This window comes from Chrysochloris asiatica, unplaced genomic scaffold (genome assembly GCF_000296735.1).
Source record: "Chrysochloris asiatica unplaced genomic scaffold, ChrAsi1.0 scaffold00207, whole genome shotgun sequence".
In the NCBI taxonomy this organism is placed as follows: Eukaryota; Metazoa; Chordata; class Mammalia; order Afrosoricida; family Chrysochloridae; genus Chrysochloris; species Chrysochloris asiatica.
In genome coordinates, this window is record NW_006408725.1 from 3,553,471 (window position 1) to 3,575,938 (window position 22,468).

At 36.6% G+C, this 22,468-nt stretch overlaps 1 protein-coding gene across 2 annotated transcripts in view; it reads right to left on the bottom strand.

The window, feature by feature from the left end:
- Positions 1-1,430: 1,430 nt before the first annotated feature.
- The window catches only part of KIFAP3 (kinesin-associated protein 3), a 239,440-nt gene continuing 218,402 nt past the window's right edge, over positions 1,431-22,468 (bottom strand). For both annotated transcript variants that reach the window (XM_006872636.1, XM_006872635.1), the window contains one exon: positions 1,431-1,882. In XM_006872636.1, the coding sequence (XP_006872698.1) occupies positions 1,774-1,882 (109 nt within the window). In that variant the 3' untranslated portion in view covers positions 1,431-1,773. The remainder of the gene's footprint in view (positions 1,883-22,468) is intronic.

The window sequence follows — 22,468 nt, forward strand, 5'->3', positions numbered from 1 at the left end:
ATTTGAGTGGCTTCTGAAGTAAATTTTTCAATATCATAATACTGGATCATTTTAAAACTCATTAGTAATCACAGTGTCTCTATTTCTATCTGAATTTATCTTGTAAAGTAAAAATTGCTACAATCTGATGAACTTGACTTATACTAGTCTATGTATTAGCTCAAAATAACAGACAGGGAAGGACCTTATCTTCACATCAAGTATCAATCCTATCCCCTCTGTATACAGGATAGATAGGGGCGGGCAACTTAGACACTGGCTACCTAAAATGAGGGGGCAACAAAGGCACGAAGTGACTGGCTTACAAGGCTTCAAGAGGGATTTCAGTTTAAGAGTGTGCAAGGGAAGATAGTGACCCACTGAGTAGTTTTCATAGTGTCTAGATGGGTCTGGTGAAAGGAGATGGGGATATTTCAATATATGGGGATATTCAATAATAGCGAGTAATTGTTATCATGACAAATTGCGACTGTTACAACTGTAAAGGTAGAAGTTTTTTTTTTTTTTTAACAAAATCAGGGGAGTAATCTTACAGCCTAGGAACAGAGGCCCCTAGGACCATCAAAGGAGAAGAGCACAAGCGGAAGGTGGGACCCTATCCAAAGAAGCAGCAACACCAGAGATGGAGACAGAGATGAGGACACGGAGAGAGGGAGCAGCTGAGGACTATAGACTCATGGAAAGAGAAAGGCTGTGTGCTGGTGGCCAGGAGGCAGGTTTGCAGAATTCAGAATATATCCTTTGGTTGTTTAAGTTATTATATATTCTTGAGTGTTTCTGTGTTACCCCCCCCCCAAAAAAAAACCCCAAAAAACAGAGGGAATGAAACAAATACTGTTGAATGATGATGCATGGAGGAGACTGTAATCATTTAAATAAAACGATGAGTTTGATGTTCTCCCATATAAACTGTCACTCAGTTCACAATAAAAACTTAAAAAAAAAAAAAAAAAAAAGAACAAATAGGAGATGAGTACTAAAGTGAGCAAAAGATTCTATTTCTTAGTTTTCTTCAATGAGTTAATGCTCATTAGTCCTTTCATAGTTTACATACCATGCTTCATGACTAATAAAAGTTAAAATCTTATTTATCTTACTTCATTTGTATTAATTATTCCAGGTTGTCTTTATGAAAATCAGAAAGCCATAAAGTCAGATTGTAGAAACTACAGTCACAGATAATGCAATATATAGCATATGTTCCATTGTTAATTAAAAACTGATAGTTAAGAGCTTTAGGGAAAAACCCACAGGCATATGGAAGGGGATAAAACAAATGCCCTCCATTTACTAAACTTTCAAGGTAGCATGTATCACATTAAATACTCATGTTTACAAGTGGGAAAAAAAGAGCAGAAAATACACAATTAACCTACAAGCATGTAACTACTAATGAAATGCATTAAATACAAACACATGACTTTTATTAATTCATTTGCACTTCATGCTTTTTAACAGAAATTAAATTAGTCACTTAATATACATAATGTAGTATTTGTTTTCTAATCTAGTTGCTTTTCAACAGTCACTTTTAAGTCTCATGGGAAATGCAGTCGAGCATCAAAACATGGTTTGATGAATGAGCAGTGTCAGCATCTACTGTACTGTACACAGACAGAAGGGCTGGAGTTAATCTGAAGCTAACAACGTGGAAAAAGAAAAGAAACACAGACCCACAATAGTATCAACATGCATTATTAGGCCAAGATGCAAAGCTAACCCCACCCACACAGATTTCGGCTAAGCTGAGTGTACTCATGAAAAGGGGTGACTTTATCGAGATCCAAAGCCATAGTAGTAGGGTTCATCCGGGCGGAATCCATAAGCTGTGGCGGGACGTCCAAGCATACCAACAGGTTGGCCAAAGCCATCCATTCCAAGGCTAGAATGAGAAAAGGCATCGTAAGTTATGTCTGTATCACTCATCTACAGTGTAGGTCAGGTAGACGGTGTAGGGATCACACAGCCATGATTCTCTTCCTAGCAGTTATAATGAGTTAGGTAGCTATCATTAACCCTAATTTCATACAGCCATAACAATGTATATATTGAAAGAATTACTGCTAAAAATGTTGGAAACACCTGTCAGCAAGTACTGCTCATGACTAAGTGAAAGAATAAGAACAGTCTTATTTAATAAATTACATTTAAATATTGCTCTTCTGCCAGAATATGAAGTAACACATTATGAGGGAATAATAATTTCGAAAGTGTATGTCTTAAAGTGAGTGTTGCTAATTTACATTATTAGGATATTCTTTTTCATTTGAAAAAAATAGGACTAATCCACTATTCGCAGGGACATGTGGTTTGAATTTTAGCAGTAAACCCTCAACCAAGGCCTAGTCAATAATGAACCTACGACTGAAAGAAAGACAAGGACGTTTCCAAACTTTGTCCTTGGATAGGTTACATTGGCAATCTATAGATTCCAGAGCAAAAAACAAAAAACAACAACAACCAAATTAGTACATGTTTCTTTTAAGTGACACTGAGTCAATTAGAAATCCTGGTTCACCTTAGTCTATGAAAATCAGAGAAGCCTGCAGAGACTTCATTTTGTCTAATACATTGTTTCTGGTCTATCAGAGAGTTGTAAAGATAGTTCCAAGTATGGTTAAACTTTATGATTATTATTTTTAAAATAATTACCCTGTGGTATAGAAATAAATTAATTAGAAGAAAATCTGTTCTCCAAAACACTTTTTAAGGATCATGGAATTTATCCAATATTTGGCAACATGACAAAACATTTACCTTGCCAGGCAAATATGGCAACTTTAACATGCTCATGCATAGCTCATGCAGTGAATGCCAGTGATATTATTTCTAATAAAAGTCAGCCATTAATAATTCAGCAATTAATAATGCTTTGGAGAAAAAAAAAAGAATGTATTTAAATAACTTGCTATTTAAGATTTTTATTAGATGTAAAGACACTTCTCTTTACCAACAGAATCTCAGTATGATTAAAAAATGTACTTACAGAGTCACTAACTTCTTCTCATAACTCAAAGTGAGATTAAGTTAAAACACATTAGAAGGAGCTATGAAATTGTTAAGATTCTGAATAATGTGTGTGGGATGTGTGTATGTTGGGGTAAGACTAAAGACTAAATGTAAAGAATGAAAATACATTAAGGGCATATTGACATGAATCTACCTCTCAGAGAAATGAAGTTTCAGGTTAGCATTTTCTTGAGCAATTTTTTGGGGAAAAATCAATCATATTTGTGCTCCTTCTATCTAAAAAACTTTGTATATAATTTTAAAAAATTGGTTGACAATTCTAAGTGTGAATTTGATTTTGAAATGGCAAATAATAAGAACCTCTCTCCCTTTCTGGTCACATCGGAAGAAAGGGAGCTTTAATTTTATGATAAAGATAGTAAGGGAACAAGTATTCTAGAAATATCTTTAACAAGGCTTCAAAAATTAATGCATCAAGATACACCTGTATCATTTGAACATTAGAGGAAAAGTTACTGTTGAATCTTTTTCTACTAAGACTAACACATACTCACATATTTAAACACCTCTGAATTATTTTAGGGTTGTTTATATAGTATGTGGAGTTCAACTTTCTATTTACAATCTGCCTTTGGCCACTACCTCTATATTCTTAACCTCTTTCCCAGAAGCTGAACACTAGCAGACAGGTTAAACTTAAGTTAATTTGGTCCTTGTTTAAGTCTAGGGACCATGGTGAGATCTCTTTCAAGAACTTGGAATCAAGGGGCACGTAGTGGATCAGGGGATATATGTACAAAAGCATCTTCAAAACAAAACAACTCACAGAGAACCTTATAATAATACAACCATAATTCTATCTAAAAGATGTGTATTAGAGGGAGTCTGTCAGCCAAGATGGCACTGAACAAGCAGCTTCTCAGTGGCAGTGTTGGCAGTACAAGCATTCCTTGGGGAGATGGTGACCTGTAACACCTTTTTGCTAGGCTTATCCTAATTATGGACTCTTAGAGTCACGCTAGAGGATAAGCACTGGACTGTGAACCACAAAGTTAGTGGTTCAGAGTCCTTGGAAAGCCTACACAGGGTTGCTATGAGTCGAAGTCAACTTCCTAAATGAGGAAGGAGAATTAACATGTTCATACAGTCACCATTATAAATCCAAATTGTATGAGTGGTGGTGGTGGTGGTGGCGGCTGTGTGCCGTGGAGTTGGTTCCAACTCACAGCGACCCTGTACAGTGCTTCCAAGGCTGTAAATCTTTACGGGAGCAGAAAGCCTCAGCTTTCTCCCACAGAACTGCTTACTTCACAATCCTGGTGTGGGTTAATGAACTGGACTGCAAAGTTGGTTTGAACCTCAAGGTTGGAGGTTCAAGTTCATCAGCTGCTCCCAGAAAACCTAAACAGGGTCAGTATGGGTTGGAGCCAAGCTGACAGCACTTAACAACAACAACCAGAGCAGCACCTTAAATTACATGAGTACAACTCTCTTTTTAAAAATTACTATGATCAACAGGCAAACTTCTGGTCATTTCTTCACATGTGGTTTGCCAATAGGATGAAAAATAATTATACATTTCATTTCAATGTAAAATTATTCTATTTAAAAAAAATTTCAGCTATACCAATCACATTAGTAGGGCGCATTGTGGCTATACAGGATAAGCACTGGACTGTGAACCACAAGGTTGGTGGTTCAAGCCCACCAGCCACTCTGCAGGAGAAAGATGAAACCCTATAAAGGGTGACTATGATTCGAAACTGACCCCATGGCACTTAACAACATCATCAACAACAATCACATTAGTAAGAATGAACATTCCCACAACAGGGAAAGTAAGACCGACTCTTAAACACTGAACCGGTAAGTTCAAGTTTCTGAGCCTTGGAGGAAACGGCAGTGTTTAGCTTATTGTAGTCAAGATTTACTTATGTAGTCGGCAGTTTACCCAGACACGTGTGTGTAACGCAAGTGTACATAACATGATTTAATTTTTTGAACTCTCATAGATATCACAAGGGAAAAATTTTCAAGAGTGAAAATTTGAAACCAATTGCTAATTCTTGGATTATCCATCACGTATCACAGGTGAACTTGAAGCAGAATAGTATGTTTCTTTCAAATCTCTCATCTGATTACTAATATAGTGTGGGAAGATTGCTCTTTTCGGGATGCTAAAACCTAGAGACTGAGATTCTTTTGGGACACATGTACTCTTGGAATAAGGACCTGTCCTTGCCAATGTTGAGACTGGCTCAAAACCAGGAAGCATTCCTTTAAATACAAGCATAGACAGTCTTCATGTAAGTTCTGGGTGCGGGAAGAAAGCATGGATATAAAAAGCCAGCATTACAGTAAACACTGTGCTATCTATCCAGGAAGACTCGGTTTAGATCAGACATGATTACAGGCAGTTGCAGCTCTAATTAGAGACCCTGAGAGCCACGGGAAACTACTCTGCTGTAATGTGCTGCAGCTGCTGTCACCGCATGCGACCATTTTGCTTCAGGTAAGAATTGGTATATTTGGCTATTATATCTATCCCTACTCTGTGTATGTTTCTGTATGTCAGCATTCTTTTCCTGTTACCCCTAATACACATGAAAAGATGTTTGTCCCTCTAGACTAACATATTCCATTACTATATTACATCATAAAAAAAAAAAAGACTAATTATTTAGTGTCATTTAACCATGATCCTGATACTTTGGACTGTTGAATTAGAAAAATACCAAGATGCAGTATCTCTTGAAAATACAAACTTCAAATCCAAAGAAAACGGTTACTGTTTGTTGTGAAAAAATTATTTAGGATATTTAAGGTCAACAAATCAATCTGTTAAGTTTTAGTTCCAAGAACAATGATTTCTGGGAGTCCTGTAGTGTGGTGCTGTAGGATAAAGCACGGGACCGCAATGTTGGTTTGAGCCACAAGGTCAGTGGTTCAAACTCACCAGTCACCCCTCAGAAACCCTATATAGGGTTGCTATGAGTCGGAATCGACTCAGTGGTATTTAACAACAGAAAGAGGATACATTGTTTACATCTAAAAATTTGTATTTAAAGTTCAAAAGCCACATCTTGAGTTTGTTTTTAAATAGATTTAGAACTCTAATTAGCATTCAGTAAGAGACTGAATTATCCCTAATGTTTACAAGGTTCAAACAAATTTCCTAACAGCATCCATTGGAATTCAAACGAGATGATTTGAAGACAGAGAAAAAAAAAAATCCAACATGAAAAGTGGTACTTCGCATGCAGCACACTGCAAAGGGGCAGCAGCCAGGAGAGTCGTAGGCATTCTCAGTCTCTTATTACATTTCTGTGCCAGAGCTGACATTCCTGCTGGAAGGGAAGAAAGCCACCTACCTCTGACTATTTGTGAGGTTTAATTAGTGCATATTTGTGAAGCACTTTGAAATCCTTGGATGAAAAGTGCTGCATAAGTGAAAAGTATCATTTATTACCGTCAGATAAAAGCAACAGGCATCTTTTTCTTCTGCTATCCCTCCCTCTTGATAACACGTCTGAAGTAATATGAATACAGAGCAAATAATGGACTTATTATTGGCTAAGAGAGAGAAAGAGACAAAATTCAAGCCAAATTATCTTCTAATAAGTTTACAGAATCTTTGACTTGAAAATATTTTTAGAAAAGAAATAATCTTGTTCACCCTCGGAAACCCTGTACAGGGTCGCTATGGGTCGGAACCGACTCGATGGCACTTAACAACAACAACAACAATACTTCTATTCACAACATCCTTGGCCAGGCCTACCCAGCTCTACACCGAATATTCCAGGGATGGAGTACCTACTACTATGTCAAGGCAGTACATTCCGTTTATGAATTGTCAAGCTGTTCAAAAGTGATTTTGTTTGCTGGTCTGAATGTTAGTTCTATTATTCTGGAACCACACAAGAAGTTGATTTCTTTGGTAAGACCTCATCATAACTCTCTGTTACCCACTCCTCATCACATGGTCCCCCAGATCGCCACCATTTCATCTGCTTTCTAAAATCATTTTCAATTTCCAGTGTTTGTTTTAAAATGAAAAAGCTGAAATTATCATGACACTTATGACATGGTCTGAAACCAGGGCAGAATATATTGAGATCCTATTGTGGTCCTCTACTAATAAGGCAACAACTCGACTGCCTTAAATAAAAATGTTAAGAAATCAATATTATAAAGTTGACTTATATTGAGTAGATATTTTGTTGTTGTTGTTAAGTGCCATTGAGTCAGTTCCGACCCATAGTGACCCTGTATAGGGTTTCTAAGGAGCAGCTGATGAGCTTGAACCGCCAACCTTGCAGTTCAAATGGCTTTGCAGTCTGGCACATTAACCCACAGTGCCACACCAGGACTCCTGAGTAAGTATAGATGTGTGTATAGATGTTTGTATATAATTGTGTCTGCATGTCACAGACATAAAACTTTCATTTACAATTACCATGATAAATTTAATTTTTTTAGTTTGAGTCTGTGATCTATTTTCCCTAAGACAAAATCCTTTTTATTAAAACATTTTAATACATTTTAAAACAGGGAATAATGGTTCTTATTAATTATCCATCTTTGGATAATACTAAAGGCTGGAATTTACTTGGGATTATCAAGTGAAAGAATTTAAGATGAGCTCACTTGAGAGGCCATTATAGCACTATATGAAATATAATGTATTAATAATTCTCTGGAGTTGTTCATTCTTTTTATCAACTACTCCAATAGATTGACCATAGAATCAGAATAAGTATGTTTATATTCTTTTCGAAGTATATTATAAATTGGATGTCAAAGTACTTTCAGCTTTAGTTGAATTTGTCATGAGAAATTTAGAAACATTTACTGAATTCCTACAATGTGACAAGTATAGCACTGGGAGCCAATGAAAAGTAAAGACTTACTCTGGCAAGACAATGAAGAATAAGCTATGTCACAGACCACAAAGACTGGAGGCAACTACTAATATGGAACAAACATTCTGATATTTATGATCTTTACAATCCCAGCATATATGTAAATTGCTATAGAAGAATAAAGGAAGATCAAATACTTAATGTAATGCAAGGTTATATTTATTATTGGTTTTGTTAAGTTCTGTCAAGTTGGTTCAGACTCATAGCAACCCTGTATAGGGTTTTCAAGGAGCAGCTAGCAGGTTTGAACTGCTGACCTACAGTGCTGATGTTACTATGTCACACTACAGAAGAATCTAAGAAACAAAAAACCCTCCTTAATTTTAATGCTCTGTATGATAGGCTCTAAGGAACTCCGGTAGTTTAGTGGTTATGAGTTAGGGTGCTAACCTCAAGGTCAGCAGTTTGAAACTATCAGCTGTTCTGTGGGAGAAAGATGAGGCTTTCTGCTCCTGTAAAGATTTACAGTCTCCGAAACCCTGTACAGGGTTGCTGAGTTGGAACAGACTCCACGGCATACCACAACCACCAATGTGAACCACAATGTTGGCTCAAGCCCATCAGTCGTTTGTAGGAAAAAGATGAGGCTTTCTGCTCCCAAAAAGATTTACAGTTTCAGAAACCCTATACAGGGAGGGCCGCTATGAGTCAGAACCAACTCAACAGCACTTACCATCAATAACAAACCATTTCCTGACATTATACTTGTTCACTGTCTTCCTTCCTTTCATAGAGTATATGTACTAGGGAGGGCAACGATGATCTAACTCATGACTATCTTTCTACAATCTAGTACTGCACAGGAGTTGCAATGGGTAGTCAAAAAGTATTTGAATTCATGAGTGGACAAATTTTAAAGTGCAAGGAAGACTTCACAAATAAAAGAGAGGCAATTCCTGAAAGATGAGCAGGATGAGCAAGAGAGAAAAACTGAAGAACAAGGAACGGTTTGTTTCATGGTTAGTCTTAAATTTATGATACAACCAAGTGGCAGATGGTAAGGCTGGAAAAGGAGATTAGGACAATATATTAAAGCTCTTTGTATGCCAAGCTATGAATTATGTGCTTTTGGAGAGTTGTCAATGGTTTTGAAGAATGAGGATGACTCAGTGCTTTTTTAAAGAAAGATAACTGTGGTATCAAAGGGGGCAGAGAGGCAAAACCTTGGGGAACATTTTAGAGAGCATTATAGGTGTTCATATGTGAGACAATGAGAGCCCTAGAGAGACACTGACAGAAATAACAATGATCAAATACGTTACAAATCTCACAAACAATAGCATCATACCTCCTTTGAAATTTACTATTTTAGTTGTATCTTTATTAGTTGGGAACTAAGAATGACAGGGGAAAAAAAATATCATTTTGCCCAAAATGTAAAGATTGCATTTAATTGGAATGAAGCAATTTATGCCTCTTTAATATGATAATGGAGTCCAGGTGTGGCGCTGTGGGTTAATACACCAGACTGCAAAGCCATTTGAACTGCAAGGTTGGCAGTTCAAGCTCACCAGTCACTCCTTGGAAACCCTATTCTGGGTCGCTATGGGTCAGAACTGACTCGACAGCACTTAACAACAACAACAATATGGTAATATGCTTAATCAAATAACTAAGAGGCTGTGTATCATAATCCATGTAGATGAAATCAGATTACAGTGGTAGCCTGTCTCTGTATTTAACCACAATGGTTGGAGTATTCTGGCCAAAGAGAATGTTTTCCTCTTGAAATTCTTAAACATAGTGGTGGTGGTGATGGTGGTTGTGTGCCACCACATGGGTTCTGACTCATAGTGACCCTGTATAGGGTTTCTGAAGCTGCAAATCTTTACTGGAGCAGAAAGCCTCATCTTTTATCCGTGGAGTGACTGGTAGAGTCAAATTAAATATATTAAGAAGTACAAATTGAAGGAGATAATACTTATAAAATGATACCTAACATTTGTATGCTATTACTGTTGAGTCAATTCTGACTCACAGCAAGCCTACAGCATAGAATATGACTGGAATGGTAGGATAAGCACTGGACTGCTAACTACAAGGCCAGTGGTTCAAACCCACCAGTCATTCCTCGGAAGCCCTACACCGGTCACTATGATTGACAGCACTTTCCAACAACAAACAGGGTTTCCAAGGCTGTAAATCTTTACAGACTCTAACTGCTTCAGAGTGACAGGAGGGTTTGAAGTGACAAACTTTTTGGCTAGCAACTGAGTGTGCAAACAACTGTGCCACCAGGGCTCCTCCAACCTTTGCACTCCTAGCATTAAATCTAGATCTAAATGCTTGTAACTTACTAAACAGCCACTAGATGGAGAGCTTGTCTTACTACTGAGGGTCATACTTCTAAAACTGGAAAGCAAGGTTTACTGAATTTGAACTCTTCAGCATATTTAACACTGATTGAAAGTGTTTTCCATTGCTTTCTTAGATAATTTTAATATCTTCATTTTATAAATGTGAAATAATTTAGTTAGAACAAAATAAGACTGCTTTTCTATCAGCCATATAAAATGTTTTATGAATGTGGGTATATGAACATGATAGATTAGAAAGGTTAGAAGAAAAGATTCTGATTGTCTTGAACACCAAAAAATGTACTGTACATGTATGTGAATATATTATTATAGGGTAGCTTCTAACATTTTCCTTGAGCCTATGTTAATGGCATCTTGTTTTGATATATTTAAATGTAATAAATTCATGTTTTATACTACTCAAAGGTATTACTTACTGCTTTAGACATGAACCCTTGTATTATTACTGAGTAAAATGAAATCCAAAAACACAGTTAAGTAGTCTTGTTAGCTAGTTTCATCAATGTAGATCAACTGTAGCTGTCATTAGTTTTCTTTTCTTTTTTATCTTTTGAATGCATGCCTGCCAATTTTCCTTGGGCTATGATAAAACTATTGTTGTTAGGTGCTGTTGAGTCAGTTCTGACTCATAGCAACCGTTTGCACAACAGAATGAAACGTTGTCCATTCCTGTGACATCTTCACAATTCTTATGTTTGAGCCCATTGCTGCTGTCCTGGGGCCAACAACTTGCTGGGGGGCTTTCCCGTTTTGCTGACCCTCTATTTACCAAGCAAAATGTTCTCCAGTGACTGGTCCCTCCTGATATAACATATTTGAAGTATTAGAGATGAATTCTCGCTGTCCTGGCTTCTAAGGAACATTCTGGCCGTACTTGATTTTTGTTTTCATTACATTGAGATGCAATCCATACTGAAGGGTGTAGCCTTTGATTTTTATCAGTAAGTATATTATAGTCCTCTTCGCTTACAGCAAACAAGGTTGTATCATCTGTATATCATAAGTTGTTAATGAGTCTGCCTCCAATCTAGATGCTAATTTTTTCTTCAGATAACCCAGCTTCTGAGATTACTTGCTCAGCACACAGTTCAGTGAAATAATACATGCTAAAACTAGATGGCTAAAAAATTATAATCATATTTTCAGTAAAATCAAACTAATATTTTTCCAAAATTCAAGGGCAAATGATCAAATGATATGAACAGTGGGAGGCTACTACCCATCAGTCACTCTGGGGAAGAAAGATGAGGCTGTTTGCTCCTATAAAGATTCAAAGTATCTATTTGGAGCTTATAAAAAAATAAAAGTTTAAGGACATCTGTTGGTTTTGGTGGTGGTGATTTTGTGCCACGGTACTGATTCTGACCATAGTGACCCTGTGTAAGGTTTCGGGCTCTAAAGCTTTACAGGAGCAAAAAGTTTCATCTTTCTTCTTTGGAGAAGCTGGTAGATTGAATTGTTAGCCTTGCGGTTAGTAGCCCAACTCATAATCCACTGTGTTACCAGAGCTCTGAAGGAGACAAAAAAAAAAAAAAATCCACCAAGGAAGCCAGTATTTTTAACTGAATTATTATAGTGAGATGTTTTTGCTAAAAACTAATCGTGCTAATAGAGGGAGCATGTGTTAAATAAATATCACTTATTTGTTCCAAATGGTAAGACAATTCCCTTTCAAGACTCTCTTATCTGCTTTAATTTGTACTTCTCTTCTTACTGTACATCTTACTTTGTTGTTTAGCCCATCTCCATAGACTGTTTTACTGAAATTTTTCATGCTCAGAAGTTATAGATACTACTTTTCCATGGTGCATTAATAACTGTTCTATTCCTTTGTATTATTTGCATTTTACTGTCCCTTGGAGATTCTGCTATTAATTCAAGTTCCTGGGTGACCTTATTCTCGATTGTTATAGCTGAAGATTCTCCTTCACAACAGTGCGTTCTTCATGTATTCTGTAATGTTTTATTGGGCACTCAGCTTCAGCCTTGTTTGTTTTTTTATTTGTCTGTTGGCCTTTGGGCTGTGGAAGTATTTCTATAGAGTGGTTCTATATTTGTTTATAATACATCAAGGCTCTAGCAGTTTCACCATCCTGAAACAATTTGAATGGCAATCTTTGACTTGGAGTTCCCTGGATTCAATGTATAGAATAAATTCTAAACCCATCATGTGCAAGGAGCAAGTCTGTGTTTCTGTTTCTCACGAGTGACTCTCCTCTCCTACCTAAGGCTAGTTTTTGACACTTTTCTGGCAAAGTAGCTTACAGGCATCTAGTTCTCTTTTCAGTTGATGAGGAAAGTTCCAAAGTTCCATGCTGTACATGGGGAACTTGGTCCCACCTTCCTGTACTATATAACCAATATCTAGTTTAATGTTCTTGTGGGTGGCTTTTCTTTTTTTTTTTTTTTTTTGGTACTTTGGGTATTCCGTATTTTTCTTGTATACTTGGCCATGTATTAGAAGTTTTGTTATAGATAAAAGGATTCAAAATGTTGGTGGAAAAATGGAATGAAAGGATAATGGAATTGTTTCTTGAACTTTTTGAAGCCCCCTTGTGTTTGTTGTTCATCACTCACCAGCCACTCCTTGGAAATCCCATACAGGGATGCTATGATGGCACTTAACAACAACAATAGAGTAGGGAGGGATTTCTGGTGTGGCTCTGTAGGATCAGCACTGGACGGCAAACCACAAGGTCAGAGGTTGAAATCCCAACAGCTGCTCCTTGGAAACATATACAGGGTTGCTATGAATTGAAACTGACTCAATGGCACTTAACAACAACAACAACAACAAAATGGTAGGGGAAGGAGCCCTGGTGGTGTAGTGGGTTACACGTTGGGATGCTAACTGCAAGGTCAACAGTTGGAATCCACTAGCTGCACTCCACCAGCCACACTGAGGGAGAAAGATGAGGCTTTCTGCTCCAGTAAAGATTTACAGCCTTGAAACCCTATACAGGGTTTGCTTGAGTCAGCACCATGTCGACGGCACACAGTTGCCAACACCACACCTTGAGTCGGTTCCATAGTGACTCTGTATAGGGTTTCCGAGGAGCAGTGAGCTTGAACTGCTGACCCTGCAGTTCAAACCAACCTTTCAGTTCAGCACATCAACTCGCAGCACCACACCAGGACTCCTTTGTAACTCAGTTCATTCTACCGTCTGGTTGGAAGTTCTTTAGATTTTACTCTTACTATCTGTTCTGTATATTCAAGGAATGGATTTATAAACCTTTTATCTTTGCTACTCAAGAACTGGTTTTGTTGAAGATACCAATGACTCAAAACAAAGAATGTGAGCTACTAAAAGGCCTTTTTTTTCCTTTTTCCTCACTTCTAGCAATTTTCAACATAAAAAAAAAAAAGATTCTAGTATGTATCTAATGGAAGCTGTTGGATAGATTACCAAGCTGAACTGAATCTTTCTTTACTTAAACCTATAATGGTGTGGTGCAGTAGAATCACTACTGGACTGGGAACCACAGGTTCAAATCCACCAGCAGCTCCTTGGAAACCCTATACAGGGTCACTATGAGATGGAACCGACTTGACAGCACTTAACAACTTAACATAATGGACTAAGGCTTTTCTTTTGCAATTTTTCAAGGAATGTATATCATCTAGTCATCTTTACCTTACATTTCTTCAATTAGGTAAAAGACCTTCTTGAAATTTATAGTTCTATAATATCAAGCAACGCCTCATTTCATAGCACCAAATGCTAAGGGAACTTACTGAAGCTGCTTAAATAACCCCTGGGTCAATAAACTGAGTCATTAGCACCTCCTTTGGATAACTGTTTGTCTATTACTGGTTCAACATTTATATAATCCATCATAATGCCTTGGTTTTCTAAGGAACAAAAATGACTGCTGTAGGCTTAAAGTGGAGAATATCATGTAAGTAGTAATGTTTTCTCACTGGTATGAGAAAAATGGTATGCTATACCATTTGGTACTGAGTGAGTTAAAGCCTGAACACCACAACTAATTACTATGTAATGCTAACCTTAGTTGCTGGTTCATTTTGGGACTCTTTAAAATATGAACTGTGTATTTTACCCCTATGCACTCTCTTAATGATTTGTTTTTTTAGACTGAAATCACTTCCAGCCATCAGTTATACTCTTGGTCTTTACATATGCACTTCTGCAAGCACAAATATTTCTTTTTCCTATTGGTCTGCCAGCCCTGTCAGAGCAAATTTCACTTGAAACTAAATGCTATGATACTTAAAACCTCTTGGATTACTCAGGCTGCTAGTGTGATCTATGACCTTCCAAGAATGACAGCTGAACTTTCCAATTTGCTTATACTGCTTGGGGATCTAGAAAGCACATGCCAAAGAGGAAAATGTTTCTGATGTTGAACAGAGAAGAGAGTTCTTGTAGGAGGTGGGGGAAGGAGACTATTAAGTACTGAAAAATACTAATAAGAAATGAAAAGAAACTAAACATGCTGTAAAATCTAAGACCTCAAACATAATTCAAAAGTTAATGCTGGTACTAAAAACTCTTTAGTCCAGTTAAAACATGAATAATGATCTTCAGTTACTGAAACTCAAGTACCAACCAGAATCTTAAAGTAATAAAACACTATGAAAAGGAGATGGAAAAGAATCTAAAATTATCATGAGTACTATGTAAAATGGGCTCTATCAACTCCCCATCTTTCTTTATAAAGCAGACAGAAATCTGACATGTGTACATAATCAAAGAGGTAATATGGCCTTCTAACATACATGCCTCCCCGACTAATGACATAATACCAGTCTCTCTTAAATGAAAAATTTCTGTTAAAACTCATGTCTTCAAAGTCCTTAAGTAAATAATACAGTCTGGCAATATTTTGGCATATTTATGAAACCTTTCATTTTCTTTTACTACCTCACATAAGAGGTAGACTGATGTTTGTCTTAAAATAAAATCTCAAGTAGTTACCCCAAGTAAGAAGCTTAATATAAAGTTTCCAACTTATGTCACAGTCTACTTATTGATTTGTCTCAATATGTTTTAGGCTAACTAATCTATAAACTTTAAACATGAAAAATGCATGCTTTGAAACAGCTAAGCATGAAAGTTGGACAATTCGATTCTAGATGAATTTATAATTTCAAATCTACAACAAAAAGGTATTTTCTTGCCTTACTTAGTCAGGATATTCTTTAAGATTTCTGTTGGACAGTATTAAAATATATTGCATGCTTTCAGCCACTAATTCAGCAATTTCAGCAACCTAGATAAATATTGACTATTTACTAGAGTCCTTAGAATCTTAGAATACTGTGTAGTGCACTAGCACTGCATTAGCACTAGACGAAGAGGAACGCAAGTAAACCTCTATCCTTCAACTTCATAAACTTTCTTGGTCCTTGAGAAAAAAATGTGACTGCTACATAATGGGTTTACTTTAAAACAGTAAATTATTTTCCTACTTAGGACTAAAACTGATTTTTGGTTGTCAAGATATGGATTAAATGCTTTAAGTCATTTTAATCAACTAGATTAAAGGTCTTCTGATGATGAAACAAGATTTCTACACTATCTCTACAGAATAGGACCAAGCATTCTTTGGGCAACTACTGCACTGATAGCAAGCAAATTCTGTGTTTTAAGCAGCAATGCAAAAGTATATACTTTTTAAAAATGACTTTTCTAATTTGAACCCTATTATCTCATTTAATAATAAAACATACTTCAAAGTGGCACAAAGAAATAACATTACTCTCGTTTTTTCTTCATCACTAATGGATGTGGACAGTTTTCTTTAAGAAATAAGAATTATGTTGATTAGATTCAGATTAAGTATGAAATGATCAATAACTTCTGAATTTTATTAAAACTAGTGGGGTGACTCCAAACCAGAGTGTCTGGATGTAATTTCTGTCTCTACTGATAAAACACATCCCAGCGTTTATCTGTAACTTTCTTTGTCGTCAGGATTTTTCTCTGCAAAACAGTAATGGCTATTCCTTTATGCCTAGAGATATTTCCAAGTCCCTTTCAAGACCGGAAGGCACTTTGACAGTATATATTTGATGCTGTTATTGTTATGACATATGAAAGTCATGATGGAGCCTTTCCTAAAAATGCTTAGGATATTCTGGCTTGTGCCATACAATCGAAAGTTACGAGATACTCTATTACACTTGGCATGCGTCTTACACATGCTTTCTGTTTGCTTTTACAGGACTCTTACATAATTCATAGAGATTTATGCCTACACATAGGCATACTAATTGTTGTTGCACTAAAATAATGCCATAGTCAATCACATCTTCCTTTCACCATAGTGAGACTGGACTGCTTGTATTAGAAAGGTTATCCAATCAAAATCCTTCAGATTCTGTTATGATTGATGGAAATGATAAAACACCTTTAGGGATGAAAAATGCTGGGGATATATCATTACATGCTTTTATGTCTTATTTTATATTCAGTGAGTTTATTTTGAAAGCAGTAAATCAAGGATAAGGTTCTTAGTTATCTAGTGCAAATCATCACTTCCCACATTGCACACATTCCTATATTTAGGTTTACTACTACAGTCATGGCTTCTCTTAGAGCAGGGCACAGCTAATGCAAATGGTTGGGTGCAGTATTTTCATTCCGTGATGCTCACATTGTCTTTGGGGCTGTGCCAACCTGACAATCTGGAACTTATAAGCAAAACTGGGCAACTCTAGAGAATGCTTCAGGGAGATGGAAATGCACTACGTATTTCTGAGATTATCTTATGACATGTGGGTTGGGTATTAGGCAGCAATCCAAACTAGCATACAGGTATATCTTTATTAGCTATTTCAAGTATTCAGAAATAAGGAGTGGTTACAAACTGATTAAATTTAAAATGACTATGATACCTGCTTGCTGATGCCAAATAGTACCTTCCATCCCTGCACTTCTGGGGGGGAAAGGTACAATGCAACTGTAAGAAATTGTAAATGTTTTGGTTTTCCTTAAACCATATACAGATGACAAATTGAATTATAATAGTTCAATATTTATAAAGGCTTTAACCTTCAGAGACTTAAACAAAACAAAACAAACAACTTCTTTGAGACTTTTAAGAATTCCCGTGTATTTATTATGACCTCAAAAGAGATGTCAGCATGAAGTTTGAATACTTATATAAATACAGTTTTTTGGGCTATCTTTTGTGAATCTGAAATGATGTAATTTTCAAGTTACAGTTGCAATTTAAAAATTCACATGCCTAACAATGTTCATAGAAGCCTCCTCCTACCCTTTTACATTTGAGGAGCACTAACTTAGCCACTTGACACTGTCCACACAAACCTGGATTCCTTTTTTTAAGATTCCACTGCCTTTTAATTTCTGACAGGCCAATACAAAGGCACTTTGTTTTTGGCTGGAAAAAACTTAACAATGGAAAGAATTTCTGAAAAAGTGTGATGTGTCAACTGTAGACATAATTCTTCTAAAATGAAACAAAGAAAATAGGCTTTAAACATGACTACTTGAGACTTATGTCCATAGAAAAGATGATAAATCAGGGACCTAGTTATTGTGCTCCTATTTATAACACTATTCAAAAGACAAATTATTTAACCCAATCAAAGGGCAGCAGATAATATTTAATTATGCCTTTCTAGCCTGAAATTAGAGCACAGAAAGATGTTATCTTTCACTTAAACCAACACACACACAGGCACACACACACACACACACACACGGCTTTTACATAAACCAGTAATTAACTTCAGTAATAGAAGTATAAAGTTGAGAAAAGTACTTTAAGTACTTTAAAACAAATTCTAACTGATGTTCAAGTATGAAGCCATTCCTACAGGCAAAACAAAACTGAACACATATTTACAGCAAGTCAACAACAGGAGTGACTATAACTAAAATTATCTGACTTATAAACACCTCATAGTTACTCACTTTTCTCCATAAAGTATTTCTGTTCTAACCATGCTGTAATTCCAAAGAATGTTTTGGCAATTCTAACTAGTCTAACAATTCTAATAGTCAGTTGGACACTACTGTTAGTATGCGACATTTAACACTAATAAAATTATTTCTATCTTTGTATGGCGAACCTTTGGTTTTTTTCTTTAAAGCTTAGATGAAATTAGATGGATATTAATGTGATTTTTCACACTCACTTGCAAAATTGGGATATCGTTAAGAGTTTATTTTAGATATAAATCAAATTTTTTCTGTGAGAGACACTGATTACATTCAGTAGAAATGAGAATGTCTCAGTATTATTTAATTGAATAAATCAGAGTATAGTACTTCTATTACTTATTAAGAATTTCTTAACTGGAGCATAATTACCTTCCATTTATATAAAATACATGAATTAAAAAGATTAATTTCATCTTACATAGATTATTAAGCATTTTTCATACAACATAGCTTTTTTAACCAATAATTTTATACTACAAGTTTGTTCAAAACCCCAAAGGAAATAGAATTATATTCAAAATAACTGTAAAGCCATACTGTAGAATACTGTATTTTAATATATTTAATCTTGGTTTCACAGAACTCCCTAAGACTAATTTCTTTCTCTCTCTCTCCATCTCTATGTGTACACACACATTTGTACATATAAAACTTTCTTGATCATGTATTTAATAAGAGCTATGCGTAAGCTGTGGAGTCCCGGTGTGGCACTGTAAGTTAATGCACCAGACTGCAAAGCCTCTTGAACTACAAGGTCGGCAGTTCAAGCTCACCAGCTGCTCCTCGGAAACCCTGTACAGGGTCACTGTGGGTCGGAACCGACTCTATGGCACTTCAAAACAACAACATGCATTAGACAACTGAAAAGGTAAAAAATTAAATAGTTACCGAAATATAAAATTGAGAAATTGTAAAAAAAGTTATCACTAAAAATAAAATAAGGCATAGAGAATGGGTTAAGACATGTCTGTATTTGAATGTTGGCTGTGGCCTTTATAATTTACCCATTAAACCACAAATCTATTGAGAATCTACTCAAGGGACTATGAATAAAACTTTGAAATAAGGAAGCCAAAATCCTTGCCTTTCCAGAGACCATAGTCTTGTGGAAGGGGACAAATAAGCAATGAATTAAAAACAAAAACAAAAAAAGCTAGGTGAATAGGTGCTTTAATTATAAAATAACTGAAGGATGGGGAAGAAGAAGTTTCTTTGATAGTATTTGCAGGAAAAGACTAAATGAGGGAGTAATACTTGAGCTGAGACTTAAAAAATAAGAAGGCAGTTATAATCATAGTCTAGGAAGTACCTTCCAGTTAGGTACAAAGGCATTAATGTAAAAAAGAAATTGCATGTCTGAGGAAGAGAAAGAAGCCAGAGTGGGTGGAATTAGTACGTGACTGGGACATTGTAGGAGAGAAGGTTGGATAAATGGCTCTGGTAAGGAATCTGTATTTTGTTAAGCTGCATGGAAAGGCATTGGAGGCATGTGGGAGACATGATTGGAGCTATACTTTATAATAGTCATGATGGCTACTGTGGGGGGAAGATAGTCCCAAGGGAAGGTATGGGTTGAAGCAGGGACAATAATTAGGTGGATATTAAAGTGATTCAGGTGACAGATGATGGCTTGAACTAGAGTATGTGCTGTGAAACTAGAAACAGCCAAATTTGAGACATAGAAATTGTCTCATATTTGGAAATGCCAATAACAACACTTGATGCTTTGCACTGGGGAGGGGGAGAGCATATGATAAGAAAAAGGGAGAATTCACAAAGTCTCCAAAATTTACAGCTTTAACAAATGAATGAATTGTGTTGACATTTGTGGAGATGGAAGATTAGAGGAGGATCCTATTGTGTATGGGAAATCAAAAGTAAAGCTTGATAAATGTATTAAACATTCAATAAATCAAATCTGAGCCTACTGCCATGGAGTAGGTTCTGACTCATAGGGACCTAATAGGACAGAGTAGAACTGCATTATAGATTTCCAAGGCTGTAATCATTACAGAAGCAGATTGTGTGGAGAGGCTGATGGGTTCAAACCACTGACCGACACAGTCCAATGCCTAACTCACTGTGTCACCAGGGTTCCTTAAACTGTCAATTGCTATTGTTTGTTGTTATTGAGTGCCTTAGAGTTGATCCTGACCCATAGCGACCCTGTATAGGGTTTCCAAGGAGTGACTGATGAGCTTGAACTCACCTTGCAATTCAAATGACTTTGCAGTCCAGCGTATTAACCCACAGCGCCACACCAGGCCTCCAATTGCTATTGTTGTTAAGTGCCATTGAGTCGGTTCTGACCCATAGAGACCATGTATAGGGTTTTCCGAGGAGCAGTTGGTGAGCTTGAACCACCGACCTTGCAGTTCCAATGACTTTGCAGTCTGATGCATTAGCCCACATGCCATCAAATTGCTTTTAACTCACAGTGGCCCTCTGCATAGCAGAATGAAACACTGCCTATTCCTGTACTATCCTCAATAGTATGTGTCAAATGGTGTTAAGTGCCATTGAGCTGGTTCTGACTCATAGTGACCCTGTATAGGGTTTCCAAAGAGCTGCTGATGGGTTTGAACCACCAACCTTGTGGTTAGCAGGTCCAGGACTTATCCTACAGTAAGTACCACACCAGGACTCCCTATGTCAAACAGGGGCAAAGGTAAGTAAGGAGAGGTCTTAGATAAAAATGTAAGTTTACAGATAGTATTTAAAGTCATGAAATCTGGATGAAATCCTCTCAGCAGTGGGTGTAGTTAGAGAAGAGGGCCCCCAAACCAGGGTGTAGACTGAGGACAGGGCCAAGGTGCTGAATAACCAATGTTTAACGATGCAAGAGGAGAATAGCCAGCAATGATTGAGAAGAAATGGAGAAGGACTTAGGAGGAAAATCCAAGAAGTAGACATTTTGAGAGCTGAGAAGGGAGTTTCAAAAAGCAGAATATGGGCAATGTGTTAAATACCGCTAAAAGTTAAAGACAAAAGTTCATTAGATTTAGCAATATGAAGACTGGTGATTTTGACAAGACTAAAGAAATTTATTTCCGGGACTGCCAATCTTTACATAAGCAGACTGCTGAGTGGCTGTTAGGTTTGAACCACCAACATCTGGTTAGCAGCTGAGTGCTTTAACCAGTGTGACACCAGTGGATCCTTATATACATAAACCAAAAAAACTTAATGCATAGCTATCTAGTCAATTCCAACTCATGGTGACCCTGTATAGGGTTTCCAAGGCTGTAAATCTTTACGGAAGCAGACAGTCTCATCTTTCTCTTGTGGAACAACTGGTAGGCTTGAATCGCATTGCTTTTACTTCTTTGCAGTAATTCCATTTAAAACTGAATTGGAGCCTGGGTATAACTATGACCAGGGACACAACAGATGGTCCCAGACAAAATGGGAGAAATAGGTATAACAAAATTTAAATTCCTAAAAAAAAAAACAACAACAACAAGAGACTAGAGGAAACATCAAGACTATCGCCCTAAAATACCCTTTGGACTTGGTACTGAAGCTATTTATGAAGGCTACCTTTCAACCAAGTAATAGATTGGCTTATAACACTCATGAGAAATGTGCTCCTTTAAACAGTCAACTACCTGAGACCAAACAGTCAACATTTAACCGAAAGCAAAGGTGAGAAAGCAAGGAGGGAGGGGCAGGGAAGCTAGATCCACAGAAACAGAATATTCAGAATAGAATTAAGGAGAATGCTGAAATTGTGAAATTTGTAACCAATGTCACTGAAAAATTTGTACAAACATTAATAAATGGGGAAAAATTCTTACTATTCTTTATTTAAAGAACAAGAACAGAAATTGGGGGAAAAAAAAAAAAGCTTATGTACAAATTCTCTATGAATTTTCAAACCCAGAATTTTGGATAGATATGGCCTAATCGTCTGATGCAGATTTAAAAGTACAAAGTAAGTACACAAAAAGTCCTCAGCTACTCACTCAGTCTAAAATACTGTTTTAATCTAAAATGCTGTTTTTTAATTTTTACATGCAAATGATGATGTGATAATTTAAGTAGACATGTTGTTGTTAAGTGCCATCGAGTCGGCTCCGACCCATAGCGACCCTGTACAGGGTTTCCGAGGGTGTAAATCCTTACGGGAGTAGAAAGCCTCATCTTTCTCCCACGGAGCGGCTGGTAGTTTCGAACCACTGACCTTAAGGTTAGCAGCCCGATTCGTAACCACTACGCTACCAGAGCTAGAAAGGTTTATTTTAAAACAAAATAACTCTAAGAATATAAGCAACTATTTTAAAGCTCAACATGCTTTAAAGCGCAACCATTTGAAA